General features: G+C 27.9%; 1 protein-coding gene across 1 annotated transcript; it reads left to right on the top strand.

Moving 5' to 3' along the window:
- The first annotated feature begins 8,278 nt into the window (after positions 1 to 8,278).
- Positions 8,279 to 10,950, top strand: LOC137806306 (uncharacterized). The gene has a single exon (XM_068606338.1). The coding sequence runs from the start codon at positions 9,579 to 9,581 to the stop codon at positions 10,764 to 10,766; it is 1,188 nt and encodes a 395-aa protein (XP_068462439.1). The 5' UTR covers positions 8,279 to 9,578; the 3' UTR covers positions 10,767 to 10,950.
- Positions 10,951 to 14,592: the final 3,642 nt, after the last annotated feature.

Genomic DNA, 14,592 nt, shown 5'->3' with positions numbered 1-14,592 from the left:
GGAAAGTTAAAAAATGTGAAGTGATTTTATGAGGTTTCAAAATAAACTTTTCAAAATATTAAAAAAAATAGTTCTTTTGTGAATTTTTAATAAAAATATTTATATAAAATAAATAATAATTAATTAATTTTGATTAAATAAATATTTAAGATTAAAAATATTTAAAAAAAAGTTTACATGTCACAACTTATATTTTGCAAAAGTTTTAAAATAAATCTTTGAAAAATAATGAAGGTTAAAAAAATCTTCGTTATTTTGTTGAGGTTTTAAAATAAATTTTTTAAAATTAACGAAATTTAAAAAAATCTCTATTATTTTACGGAGGTTTTAAAATAAACCTTCGAAAATATACGAAGGTTAAAAAAAACCTTCTTTATTTTGTAGAGATTTTAGAAAAAACCTCTATTAATTAAATCAATTCCTAAGGTTATATTAATCTTCACTAAATAACTTTTATTAAAACATTTCTTTCTTGTAGTTTTAACAAACAACTTAGTACTACTCAAACGAGTTATTGTGTAGTAAATAAAAAATTTAACAATTTTTTGAAAATAGGGGAAAACACAAGGGATGATTGAATTGTGTTTTCATCAAGTTCAAAAATATTTCACAAATATCGTCTAATTACTTGTGCTCGGACGATAGTTTAATTTATAAAAACTTTTAGATTGTAACGTTTTCGTCTTATGCATCGCATCAAATGCAATCACTACTCTACTAAGTCACTTGTCTAAGTTAGTTTTCTTATTGATTATAACTTTTGCGTTTGATGGATCATGCTATATGCAAGTTAAAATCTTAATTGTAATGATTGAATAAACTAGAATTTTCAAATATGGGTTTTCATAATAACCACCCTTCCTAATTTAGTATAGACAATAATTACATGTAATGTAGAGATATTAGGAAAGACAAAAATGCACACATTAATTTATATTGGTTCATTTGTTGCAACAAACTACATCTAGTTCTCAAACAACAAATTGAGTTCCATTAGGCAGACTAACATTGTATTTTGTTTTACTTCATTAACAAATTATTATTATTGTACTACCGAATTGCCGAATAGTCGAGAGTCTGCTGGTAACCCTTTTGGTATGTCTTACAAAATCCACAAGGGACCCTAAAACGTCATTAACCAATAATATGTCAAATCATGTGCAAAACATAATTAATGCGCAATTGGGCCCCTTCTAGACCCTACATGCGAGCTCATACCGGCAAAGGTCCAACTAGAATGTATAAATAGATAGGCACCCAAGAGACAAATGAATGATCAATCAACCATATTGAGCATCGGAATATCTTTCTAGGTACTCCCATCACTGATAAGAACCGGAGAACTAAAGGTGAAGCCGAGAAGCCCAAAGACCAACAGAGGGGAAGAAGCACTCTGTAGAGGAATTTGACTTTGTAAGAACAATAATTAATTTTTTCAATAAATATTAGAAAATTTATATATTTAAATATTAAAAATATAAAGAAAATATTAAGATGGAGAAAGGGAAACAGTGAAAACACATTAGTAAAAATAAGTGACTTTATTTTTTTTTTTAAATAAATAAAAATAATAATAACAACCATGATTAAATGATATATGAAAATCACAAATGAAAATAATAATTAAATAATAAATAATAGGTAGTATCTAATGTATACCCCTTTAAAGTGCAAAGCATCTAAATAGAAAATATTTTACATATATTCCCATTGTATTTTTTAACATTATTACATAATTATAAATTGACACATATAGGTTAGTTGACATTAATAGTAATTTTCATATTTATATTTATCATGATTTTTAATCGGTTAACGATATCAATTGTTTAACATCAACAATAGTGAAACTCAATTGCGAAGCCTAAAATTTGATAAGGTAATTATATATTCTAAAATCGAAGATAGATACTTAAAACTTCACGAAAACATAATTTAAAATAGACTAAATTACTTTATAAGTTTCTGAATTATTTGATAATATTTGTAATTGGGTTCTTGCACTTTTTTTTTTAATTGAGGAGCTTTTAAACCTTTATTTGTTTTACTTAGACCCTTTTGTCTATCTAATTGTTGTAATACAAAATTAATTAACTGACCAAGTCAATTGTACAAGTTAGAACAATGTTGATGTATGGTTTAATCTGAATACACTTGTGAAAAGAAAATATTTAAGTTAATGAGCATGCAAATTTTATAGATTAATTATTTTTTCATAAGAGTTGTTGGATAGAAGAACCTAATAAAGTTCAAAAACTCAATTCAAAATAAAATTTAAAAAGATGTGTGATATTTTATTAACTTATGGAGTAATTTAACTTTTTAAATAAATACAAGTTATACATTTTTATGTTATAAAATATTCACTTAGCATTAGAAAACAATTTTAATGTCTTGCTGTAAAAAAAATTAAATTCGTTTTAATATCTTAGCACCACTTGCATGTGAGTATTATATTAACTGTTTTTATAACTAAAATAATCAAACAAGTTAATAAAAAGGTTTAAAATAGTAAGTTATTAAAAGCCTGAAACAAATATTTTGTATAACTTTACAAAATATATTGTATTGACATATAGGTTGATATTTTCTATGTGCTGTTGTTAATAATTCTTCACAAAAATGCTTAATTTGAAAATGTATAGTATCTCAAATTAAACAATGAATTATAATAATAATATTTCCTTTTCAGAATGACTCTTGTAGCTTCGTTCTCACGTCTTTCCGTCTTGTAAGTCCTTTTTCAACAAAAAAGTGGAGTGGGGTATCCGCGAAGGTGCTCCGACGCTCAAGTTAGTCTGAGTACAATATGTCGATTAGTTAAGAGTGAAAGATTACCTTTGACGTTGAGTCTTCTCTAATATTTATAACTTTGGAATGAGTCTCAATTATAATGGGTCTGCTCTTGGATTTCAGACGAGGACCCAATTGTGACTTAATCATAATTTATACCTAAATTGTTTTAATTACAGTCAATCATGTATTTATTGTTTATTCTTAGATTTATTCGGCCTTGTTGACTATTCAGCCTCTCGACCATCCTGTAATAGAATATTTTATCTCAATAAATTTAATTTATCATAAAAAAAATTATAAATCAACAATACTTCGAATACAATAATAATATATTATCTTAATAAATTTAAAGTTGAAATAAATACTATTGTTATTGTTAATTAATTGGTAGATTATTATAAATAAGTGAGGAGCTATAGGACTAAGATGGGGCCCATTAGGGTGCATGTCAGACAGGCAACATGGGCATAACTTAGTAGGTTAATTGCATTTAATCATTTATGATTGAAAAGAAAGCACATAGACAAATCTCTTTCTTTTCTTTATTTTATTTTTTCTTTTATCTTTTTTGGGTCTCTTTCACTTTTTTTGTTGGATGGCTCGATGTAAGTGTATTTTATTACTAGGATCCCAAATCATTTATACCTTAATTGATTGCAAACACAACAAAATAATTAGTGAGCAAAGACCAAGGAAACATCATGATTACCCTAATATTTATAAATTACGACAAACTCAAGAGATTTACCATAGAGAATATAAAGAAGAAGAAGAAGAAGAAAAAAGTGAAAGAAAAAAAGGAAAAAAAGGGTGAGACAATGCAGCATTGCTTAAGCAATATACTATTCTGCCTCTTTGTCCCAATGATTCAATAGGATTGTGCATGCTAGGGAGCGTGCCACCACCACCATTATGTGTCTCATTCTCATGCCACACTTTCTATACAACAAAATCTTATAAACAAAACTTAAATTCACTTTTTTTTGTTTTTGTTTAGTTCTTACAACAATTTAATTACACATTTAATTTATGTATAAGTAGATCACTACTAACAATGAGATTAATATTGTAGAAAATTGTTAAATGTTAGAAAACTTAAAAGTTAAACTATAATTAGATTTTTATAAATAATAGATTTGTGATTTATATAAGAGTAGTGACATCACGTTTTAGTTTATTTCTATAGTTCCCACTTCATTATATTATTTTAAGATTTTTTTTTTCAATTTTTAGTCTAATATAAATATTTTATAATTCGTTAGATTTTACATCGACTAAAGATAAAAACATTTCATAATATATGAGCGGAAGCAAATCTTATCTTATAAACCGATTTTTGAAGGTTGATTTAAGTTAAGGTTCAGTTGTTAATATGATATCATAATTATAATTTATCTTAACGAAAATTTGTTGGATTTAAGAGGTTATCCACTATCGGACCATTTGTAAATATATAGTTGCATGAATAAATTGACAACATCGACGTGAGAGAAGTGTGTTGAAGATCCTATATTGACTATAAATAAGAGCATAAGTGCAAATTTCACATAAAGTTGAGTTAAACTTAAATTTCACTTCTTAATATAATTTTATTTAATTGTTAAAGAATTTTTTTATAAAATTTAAAATTTTGAAATTATGACTCAAGATAGATAAAGAAGATGTATTTAATGTGTACCCATTAAAATAAAAATTATAATTTACATGGTACTATTTGTGACGTTGGGATTGGTGACCATTTTGAAGGCACTCAAGGAAGAATAAAATGCATTGACTTTTGTTCATCAATGATTATTTTCTTATGAATGCATCTTCCCCAACACCCGAATTAATGGCACAACAAGATGTTACTGAAAATGAAGAATCTGAGTAAGCCATGTTCATTTTTATGACCTCTTTACGATCTTTCACGTAATGAGAAGTGATTATTTATCCTTTTCAAATCACATCTTATTGGTAAAATTAAAGCGTATAATATAGTATTTATGTTCATTATAAAACATGTTTTGGGTCACTCTTGCTTCGTTAGTAACCATTATTTGATTCTAAATTTTTTATTACATAACCAATAAAAATAATTATATTCTATGAATCAAACACAAAAGTAATTAGCATGCCAAAGAGTTGTATTTGGTTTTAATTAAATGAGATTTTGAATTAGAATATATGTACTTTAAGCCTAATTCAATTTCATAAAATCGGCTCATGAAATGAGATTTGCACCCAGTTATATACAGTGAAATATTCTTATATCTAATTAATGTGAGATTTTTAACCTAATTTAAAAAACATCTTAAGAAATATTGTTATAATTTAATTTTAAAAAAACGTGTATGACATAAAATTAATAATATGATGCGACGTATATATGCCTATCTCATGAGAAAAATGCTTTAATCAAATTTGACTTTTTCTGATGTGTAAGTGATTAAACAATATGGGATTGAAAAATATATACATATACTTATTGTGACCACCAATTCAAACTTGGCCTAATATTAATATTGACTAAATCACAACATTCTACATAATGTGTTTTATTTATAATTTTTTTTCTTTAAATATTGATTTTTAAATTATAATATATAATTGTTGAATGTGAACTCATTTTATAAGGTATTTTCTTGATAGAATTGTGAAATTTAAAGTTTATTTTCTAAATTGTTATAAGAACAGAGGTTATTCTAAATCTATTGAAAGAGTCAATCACTATATTAACAATTCATAAAGAATAATAGCCTAAATATGAAGTTATGTTAAAAATTTCAAGAGACTTTAGGAGACTTATCTGAAATTTTCTTCGTATTTTTGAAGAGATTTGGAAGAAAAGTTTGATTATGCGTTATTTTTTTATACAAATTAATAAATTATATATGTTGATTATGTATAAAAAAATATGTTTTAATATACATATATAATATTTATAATTTGTTTATTAAATTATTAATATATATTTTTATATTATAATAAAATAAATAAACAACAAATTAATTTAAATTGAATTATTAATATGTATTTTTATTAATATTTAATATTAATTTTTAATTCTAATCTACATTTCTAAAAGATTATTTTATAATTTTTTAAATTTTATTATAACTATCAAATAATTCACAATTTTTCACAAATCTTATTTTTATTTTCCATCCTATTTCTCTTCATCTAAATCATCTCACTTTCTACTTTCCTTTTTTTCTTTTTCACTCACATCCATTATTTAATCCAAACAAACAAAGTAAGTACAAGACTAAGTGAGATTAAAAATTAATTTATAATTTTAAGATTTAAAATTTAAATGTCTTAGTGTTGATAAAAAAGATGGGTCCAGTTGAAGATTTTAGGGGAAAAAAGTGAAGAATGTGTAGAAGGATGTTGCCAAACAGCCATAATAGTACCTGTTTTGGTGAGACAAAGAGAGTGGAAACTGCTTTTTCGTGTTGTCACTTTGCTATGCCTATACAAAACACTTTCTATCAGATTTGAATCCAGGGTATAATTTAGGTTAAATTATCAATACTTTTTCAAAACAATTTTAATAGAAACACAAGAACACACAATCACGAATCAACTAAAAAAAATAAATGACACAAGATTTAACATGGTTCAATCGTTAACAACAATTTACGTCCACACGAGCAATTATTAAGTTTTATTTATTTCTTGTTGCGTACAAAAATACAGGCAATCTCTTTAAGTAAAGATAATAAAAGAAAAAATATTAAATCACTCACTAAACATGGTGTCTAATCAGCCCAACCCAATTCGTTCTGATACCCAACAAATTTAACTCAAATAAGGGTTTATTAGATTTTTTATCATTATAATATTTTTTAACTTTGCTCTATTTTTTTAATATTATCAATTTATCCCACTTTTTTAAAAGATGAAGATATCACTTATTCATATCACATCTCACTTAACACGACTCTTATTGTTCATGTCTGTGTTACTGTTCATTACCATTAATTTGATGGAACTAACTATGCTAATTAGCTTTTAAAAACATAGAATAAAAGAAATTGAAAAGGAGTTATTAAACCGAAATATAATTTGTGATATTTTAAAGTTATAAGTAATTTTTTTTTTTTTGCAAATGATCAATGATTCAATTAAAAGAGATAGTTTAACTGGTTTAAATTTCAAATGTAAATGAGTTGGAATAATGATTTTGGTTTCATATAAAACATAAACAATATTGCAATTAAATATGCAGCTACCCAAATAAAAAATTAAAAAAAGGAAATAAGTTCTTGTCAAATACTTTTTGTAGCAATAAGTTTAGTGATTAAAGTGGTCTCTGTCCATCCAACTCTTTATGGCATTGATATCACACATTTGAAGTTCCAATGGGCCATGGAAATAGATCCTCCTCCCAAAAGAAAAATTATTGTGATGCAATAATAATGGTAATAGATAAAGAAATAAATGGGACAATTAAATTAACAACTACACTACCTTTTGAAGTTTATTGTTGTTAAAATGGTGGCTCTTTGTTCCACTCCCCACATGTTATGATCACTTGCTATGCTCATAGAAATGAAGGAGTCCTTATGTGGAAAAGACAAGATAGAGAATTGAATGAATACGGCACGCCAAGCCTCTCTCATCTCTTGCCCAATCATGGATCAACTTAGTCTCTTACCTCAATCAACTCATGCTTCAAATTGCTCACCATTCATTCTCAATCTCATGCTTCAAAACCATTTATTCACACCACTCATCTCTTGATTAGGGAAATATTTAATTAAAAACACGTTATACATATATGAAATAAATGAAAAACATGTTTACAAGATTTTTTTCAAGAAGCAAATTAGACATAGGAAAGAGAATGAGAATGACAATCACTTAACTTTTATGAGTGATTAGTAAATTTTTATGATTGGAATTTTTCAATGACAAGTTTATTGGGAATAAGGGAACGAATCCTCTATTTTCAATCTCAAATCCATTTAAATGATTTTAGTTAACACATTTTAGATATTGTTAGTTTGAAGTTTTGATCTCTATTACAGTTTTAAGAAAGAGAAAAATATATTTAAATTATTTTTTATCTTGATTCATACAGAAGGTGGTGACGGTGACTACATAATCTAAATTAATTAAGAATTTCTTACACAATTAAATTATATATTGATATTGTAATGGATGACAAATTTGTGTTGATATTGTAATTGATATTCTTGAATCACTTACTTGTTGGGTATGAAGTCATGACCAATTGGGTTGGGTTGAGTAGACACCATGTTTTAGTGGGTGGGCTTAATCATTGTGTCCCTTTTATTATCTTTATTTATCTCTACTTAAAGAGATCATTGTACTTGTAATTGGTGCGCAACAAGATAGAATGAAAATTTAATAGTTGCCCGTGTGGATGTAGGTTGCAGTTGACGACCGAACCACGTTAAATCTTGTGTCGTTTATTTTTCTGCAATTGATTCGTGATTGTGTGTGTTGCTTCCGCGTGCGTTTTCTCATCATTACTTTCTTTTGATTTTGGTTGGACTATACAAACACAACACTCATGTATTCTCAACACTCATGCATTTTGAATATAATAAAAAATATTATATATATATATATATATTAATTATTGTGTCATAAATATATTAGTTTATTTTTCTTTTTATTTAGTTTTTTTAAAATTAAAGAAAATATTATTTTTTACTTAAGTAGCATGAGATCATTTATAACATAATCTAAATTAAGAATTGTTTACACTATTTATTGACACTTTTAATAGTTATGGTTATAGATGATAAATTTATGTTGAATTGAATCATAATGTTGTAAAATGAATTTGAGGAAAGAAAACAAGGTGGTTGTGAATGTTATTGAGAGAGGGAGAGAGGCAGAAGGTAGATACGTGGGTGGGACACGTGGTTATGATCGAGGAAGTATGGTTTGGTTTGGGAGAAATGAAATGAAATGAAATGAATAGAATAGAATAGAAGGAATGATGGTAGGGAGCAAAAAAGAGAGTGGAGAAATGAATATGCGTGCCACACTGATGTTACTATGAAGGGTTGCTTTCTGAACCCACTAATCCAAGGGGACACATGCAAAGTGGGTATTGGGGTGTAGGATTTATTGTCAAAGCTCTATGCCATCTATGCCAATGGCATGCAAAAGTCAGGGGAAGAGAGGAACTCCTTGGGAAAATGTTGTTGACAGTTCATATGAAAGATTGATGGGTTTTCAAGAGCAGATGATTCCAATGCACTTTTTTTGAATTTTGTTAGGGAGGGAGTGAGAAAGAGGGTCTCTGAAGTGGCACTTCAAAGTGGTACGGTGGGGAATGGAGATATAGTGTTTGATATTCACACTCAAAGAAACATACACACATAGTTATTTATCAACATATGCAATGCATGCAAGTGTATTAAGTGATGAAAAGAGTTTGTTCACTTCTTCACTCAATTTTGCTGTTTCACTCTCTTCCCTACATAATAATGCCTGCAGGAGCTAGTGCTTTATTTTTTCTTTTCTTTTCTTGCATCACCCTTTTTCTCTTCCTTCCTATCACTGTTTTTCCTGCAAAGAAAACGTAAAGGAAACGCCTCTGTGCTTCCTCTCTCTCTCTCTCTCACTCACTCACTCTAAACATCACCCCTTTATTCATTCACATTCAAATTCTCTACCTTTTACTCATAGCTTCAAAGGGGAGGCTGCTTCTACAAGCCAAGTATTTGGTCCCTTTTCTTGTTTTTCTCTTTCTTTCATAGACCTTAGCTAGCCCCTTGCCATTTTTTCACTTTACTTTTGAGGCTCCATCTGAAGCCATGAAGGAGAGGAACAAAGGTGTGGAAGCTTACGCCAATGACATGGATTGCTACTACTCCTCCTCCTCAGAACTCCCATGTAAGAAACACCCTTCTTCTTCTTCTGTTGGTATATGTGCATATTGTCTCAAGGACCGTTTGGTCAAGCTTGTGTGTTCTGACTGTGGAGAGCAAAGGCTTTCTTCTTGTTCTTGCTCTGATGAGATGATCTCCCACCGCAATTCATGCACTGTTGAGGTGGGAAGCGTTGGAAGGGTATCGTTTCTCATTGAGAATGAGAAGAATGAGACCCCAGTTCTCCAGCATTTGAATCCCAGTAAGGCCAAAGATAAGGAGGAGGAGGTTGTGGTGCTGAGGAGGAGCAGCAGCAGCTGTGTTGAGATCAAGAGGCATGGTGGATTTTGGAGAATTGGGAAGTTGTTTAGGAAGAAAAAGGAGAAGGATTGTGGGAGAAGTGTTGTTGGGTTTGATGAAAGGAATGAGATGTGGATGCTGGATCAAGGGGGTGTGTCTAGGTCCAGGTCACTATGCAGCTTCAGAGGGGGAGGACTATTTGGATCTGAGGACGGTGGGGATTCAGTGTTGTCAGGTGCCAGAAGCTCAATTTCTGCAGCTAGGAGTTCTGGGGTTAATGGGGGTTTGATGTTGGAATCTGGGAGAAGAAGTGGATACAGTGAAGCTGAGCCAAGAAGGAGTGGTTTTGATGGGGAGAGGAGGGATTTCTTGTTTGATTATGAAAGTGGCAATGATCTCAATCTCAAGGGTGGTGGGAAGAAGAGTGGTGGCCTAATGGATGGTGATGGGGGGTTCTATGGGGCAAATAGGCGTGTGTTTTCACTCAGGGAGAGTGATTTCAAAGGCATGGATGAATCTAGCTTTATTGACTTGAAGCTTGATTACTCAGCAGAATCCAAGCATGAGTTTTCTGGTTCAAAGATGAGAAACCTTGGTGACGCCTTCTCTTCTTTTAGAGGTGGCAATTTCATGGCACATGATGGGGGAGGCTCTTATGGGGGCTTGGTAGGCGATGGAGTTTTAACCAATGGAGGGTCATGTAGAATCACTGTGAATGACAGAGGAATCAAAAGGGGAAGGAAAAGCATGAAGGGTTGGAGGTGGATTTTCAGATACCATTCAAATTGGGGAAGCTCAAGGAAAAGAGATGAAGAGTTCATGTTCAAAGCCTGAGATATAGTAAGTAGCACCATCAAATACATATGCAAAAAAAGAAGAAGAAAACATCTTCCTGGTAGCTTCATAAGGGTAGTCTTAGTCTGTGGTTTAAATTATCTGTAGTTTGGTCATTAGCCATTATCTTTCATGTGTACTAATGGTTTTTCAGTAAATGAGGAAACTTCATACTTCTTGGAAAGGTCCTTGCCAAATATTTCTTATTCCATCAAACTTTAGGGAAGAAGAATCAAAGGAAAATTCCTGGCAACAACAATAACAGTCCTTAATTATGAAAGAAATGGTCACAAATTTTGCAGTTTAGAAAAGTATGCAATAGGGTAAGGTAATAGACAAATGATTGCAATCTCTACAACCTAAGTGGTTGCCAAATTTGACACTTGACCTGTTGCTATCACATATCCATATGACATAGAATTCAAATGCATTTATTAAGCCTTCACAAGTGAGACTCAACTCATTACTGTGGCAACAGCTTATCTTTAAAGCTAACTCATCTGCATTATTGAAAGAAAGGGCCAGGAAACTGAGATGTGGGGATTCTCTTTTGACTTGTCCATTTCCTACTTCCAACTTTACTAATCTTTTCTACAAACACAACTATTCTCAGGAACACTTCTTCTGAATGTAATAGCCAATTGTTTTATAATCATGCCACTGTTACAAATTCTTCATCATGGCAGCTCAATTCTAATATCCTCATAAATCTTCAATTCACACAACAATTAATATATTCAGTACTTCAAATTTTCAACTACTTTAATTAAAACACACAAACTAGGATACTAGTTAATCAACATACATTTCTGGATATATCATACATTTCTGGAGATATCATATCTTATATCCTTGACATGAGTTATGTTGTTGTCTTATTTTTTTGTATTATAGTAAGCTGGATATGTACGAATTTTGGCTAAGAACTAGGCGTATTGTATCTGGGTTGGAGTATTCCAAATATTTTCATTTATATTATTTTTTATTGTTGATTAAAAAAATGTAAATTTATATTATTTTTTATTGTTGATTAAAAAAATGTAAATTTATATTATTTTTTATTGTTGATTAAAAAAATGTAATATATATGTACAAATTTTTAACTATATGTATTTCTGTAGGATTCTTGCAATACCAAACATTTATATGTTTCAGTTCAATGTGTTTCTACCATTTAAAAAAAAAGGCAATTAAAACTAATTACCATTCGTCATATTTCAAATTTTAGTAGGATTGATTAACAACATGTACATAATAATTTACTAAAAATCAATGTAAAAACTCATTTTGTATTTAAAAATGAATTTCTCAAGATAAGTGTGTTAACAACTACAGAATCATAAATAAAAGGTAGGAATTATATAATTTTTTGTTTTTAATAAATTTTAATTAATAATAAGTATTTGTTTAGATTATTTAATATTTAATGGCGTTTTAATAACACTTTTAGTCCCAAAATAATTTATAAGAATTAATTTGATTTGAATAATAGAGTAAATTACTTGCGAAGTAAATGTGTCTATTTAAAAATTTCATCAATCTTATAACCAAGTTAATTTTACTCACTTTAATTTTTTTTAGATTAATTATGTTTTAGTTTAGTTCTTGATTAGGAGTGATTATAGATTTGATTCGACCGCTAGAAAAATTTATTAATTTCTCAATTTAAAAAAAAATACTTTTTACATTTCTAGATTTTGTTTTTAAAATTAAAAACAGTTTGGTAAAAACTATTTTATTGTTCCAAATTAAATGCATTCTGATTATATAAAGAGATTAACTCAAACTTGTTACCTTAATTATATAGAAATTGATTAATTAACTTTTATAAAATTACTCTGACTATAAACATTAACATTTGACACATGCACACTTTTATTTTATTTTTAAATCATAAGTATAACAATTCATGATTCAAATTTAACAACTTATACTCATATTATAAAATTTAGCAATATATAAGGACAACTATTATAAAATTTAACAAATAATTAAGCTACTTGTAAAATAACTATTATAAAAGTTAACTATTATAAAATCTATTTTTATCATCAATTATATTTCAAATTAAACAATAATATCAATTTTAATAACAGCTTACACAATTTTCAAATTCTCAAAATTAATTAAAACTCATCATATTATAATCTAACTATGGATTATCATTATTAAAAATTTCTAACCTTTATTATAATAATCTATTCATTTATTAAAATGTTCCAAATTATGCATTTTCAATTATAATACAATACAATTTTTAAAACATACACAATTTCCTATTTTTTTTATCAACATCCCCAATTTTGTTACAATGTCATTTAATTTTGTTAAATATGTTTTAAATTTTCAGATTATTCAAAATATCATAACTTAACTTCACGCATGCTCTAAAATTATTTCAATTTTTTATTTTTTCTAATTTTACCGTAAAATTTTTTAATTAATAAAAATTATGCATTGAACACTTTAAAAAAAAACTGAAATTTGGTATTGAGAAATAAGTTATTTCTCAACTCATTTTTGAGTGTGAATTATAATTTGTGTTGTTTAAGTAAATAACATGAGGGATTCATTATTGAGGTTAACTTTTATTTTTTCTTAGTTATTGAAAAAAGTCACGGGCTTCTTAAGCAAGAGAATTTTAAGTCTTTGTAGTATCAACCGCAGTTCTAAACAGAACACAGAACACCCTAATTTATTATATCAACACTCAATTTATTAATCATTAAAAAAGTTGACTAGGAATTGAAAGACAGCTAGGTCATGAATAGAATAAACAACTAAATCCTGCAAAACATACCTAACATTACCAATTTTTAATTTGATTTTTTTTGTTTACTTTTTCAGTTAAGGATGTTATTACTACTAGTAGGAACATAAATGACACAATCTGTACTTTTTATTTTTATTATTAATATATTGATATATATTTATATTTAATATTTAAATATCTATTTATTTAATTTTATATTTTTAAAAAATAAAATGTTAATAATGGATAACAACTTAAAAACAAATGATAAGAAGATATAAAAACTATAATATGAAAATATGAAAAAAAAGGGTTTCACCATCATACTGTTGCATGTTTTAATAAACTGTTTTATGTTTAATAAACTACTTCGTTTCGCATTTAATTTAAAAACTACTCCATATTTAAAATTTAGAATTATAACTATTTTATAAAATGACAGTATATTAATCTTAAATATAAAATAAAAAAGCAGTTTTAATTAATTATAAAAATAATTAATTATTTAATAAATACTTGCAAAATAAAAAAATAACTAAAATATCTAAAATAAAATATTAATAAAAATAAATTTATTTACATAAAAAAAATCCCTTTATATAAAGATATATAATAATATATTAATGTAGTTGTTATTTCTATCATGCCTGCAGTCTTGATTGAATACACATTATTTGTTGATAAAATTAAATGAAATGATGTGAGAAAAAAACTATTAATAATATATTTTGTTCTTTAAAAGTATGGTCTAATCTCTTCAAACTTTACATCTCAGCAGTGTACACTGATCCCCAAATCTCCCTTTGCATCCTTTTAGGCTGAAACTTCCAAATAGACAAAGCCAAAGCCAACAAGGCTGACCAAATTGGACCATCTCATGGCCACTACCCAGCATCAATATTTTGTTCTCATGTGGGTCCCACATGTTGAAAATTTCAACTTTCACTATTACAACTGCAATACTCACTTGGTCAATTGAACACGTTTAGTAATGTAATACTTGGTCATCATGAACCATATCAACATAAACTTTCATCTCATATATATATATATATATATATAAGTTCATGTGGA

Source organism: Phaseolus vulgaris, chromosome 3, assembly GCF_000499845.2.
Source record: "Phaseolus vulgaris cultivar G19833 chromosome 3, P. vulgaris v2.0, whole genome shotgun sequence".
NCBI lineage: Eukaryota > Viridiplantae > Streptophyta > Magnoliopsida > Fabales > Fabaceae > Phaseolus > Phaseolus vulgaris.
Note: the sequence above shows the minus strand (reverse complement) of the source record. Positions and strands in the feature narration are given on the sequence as shown.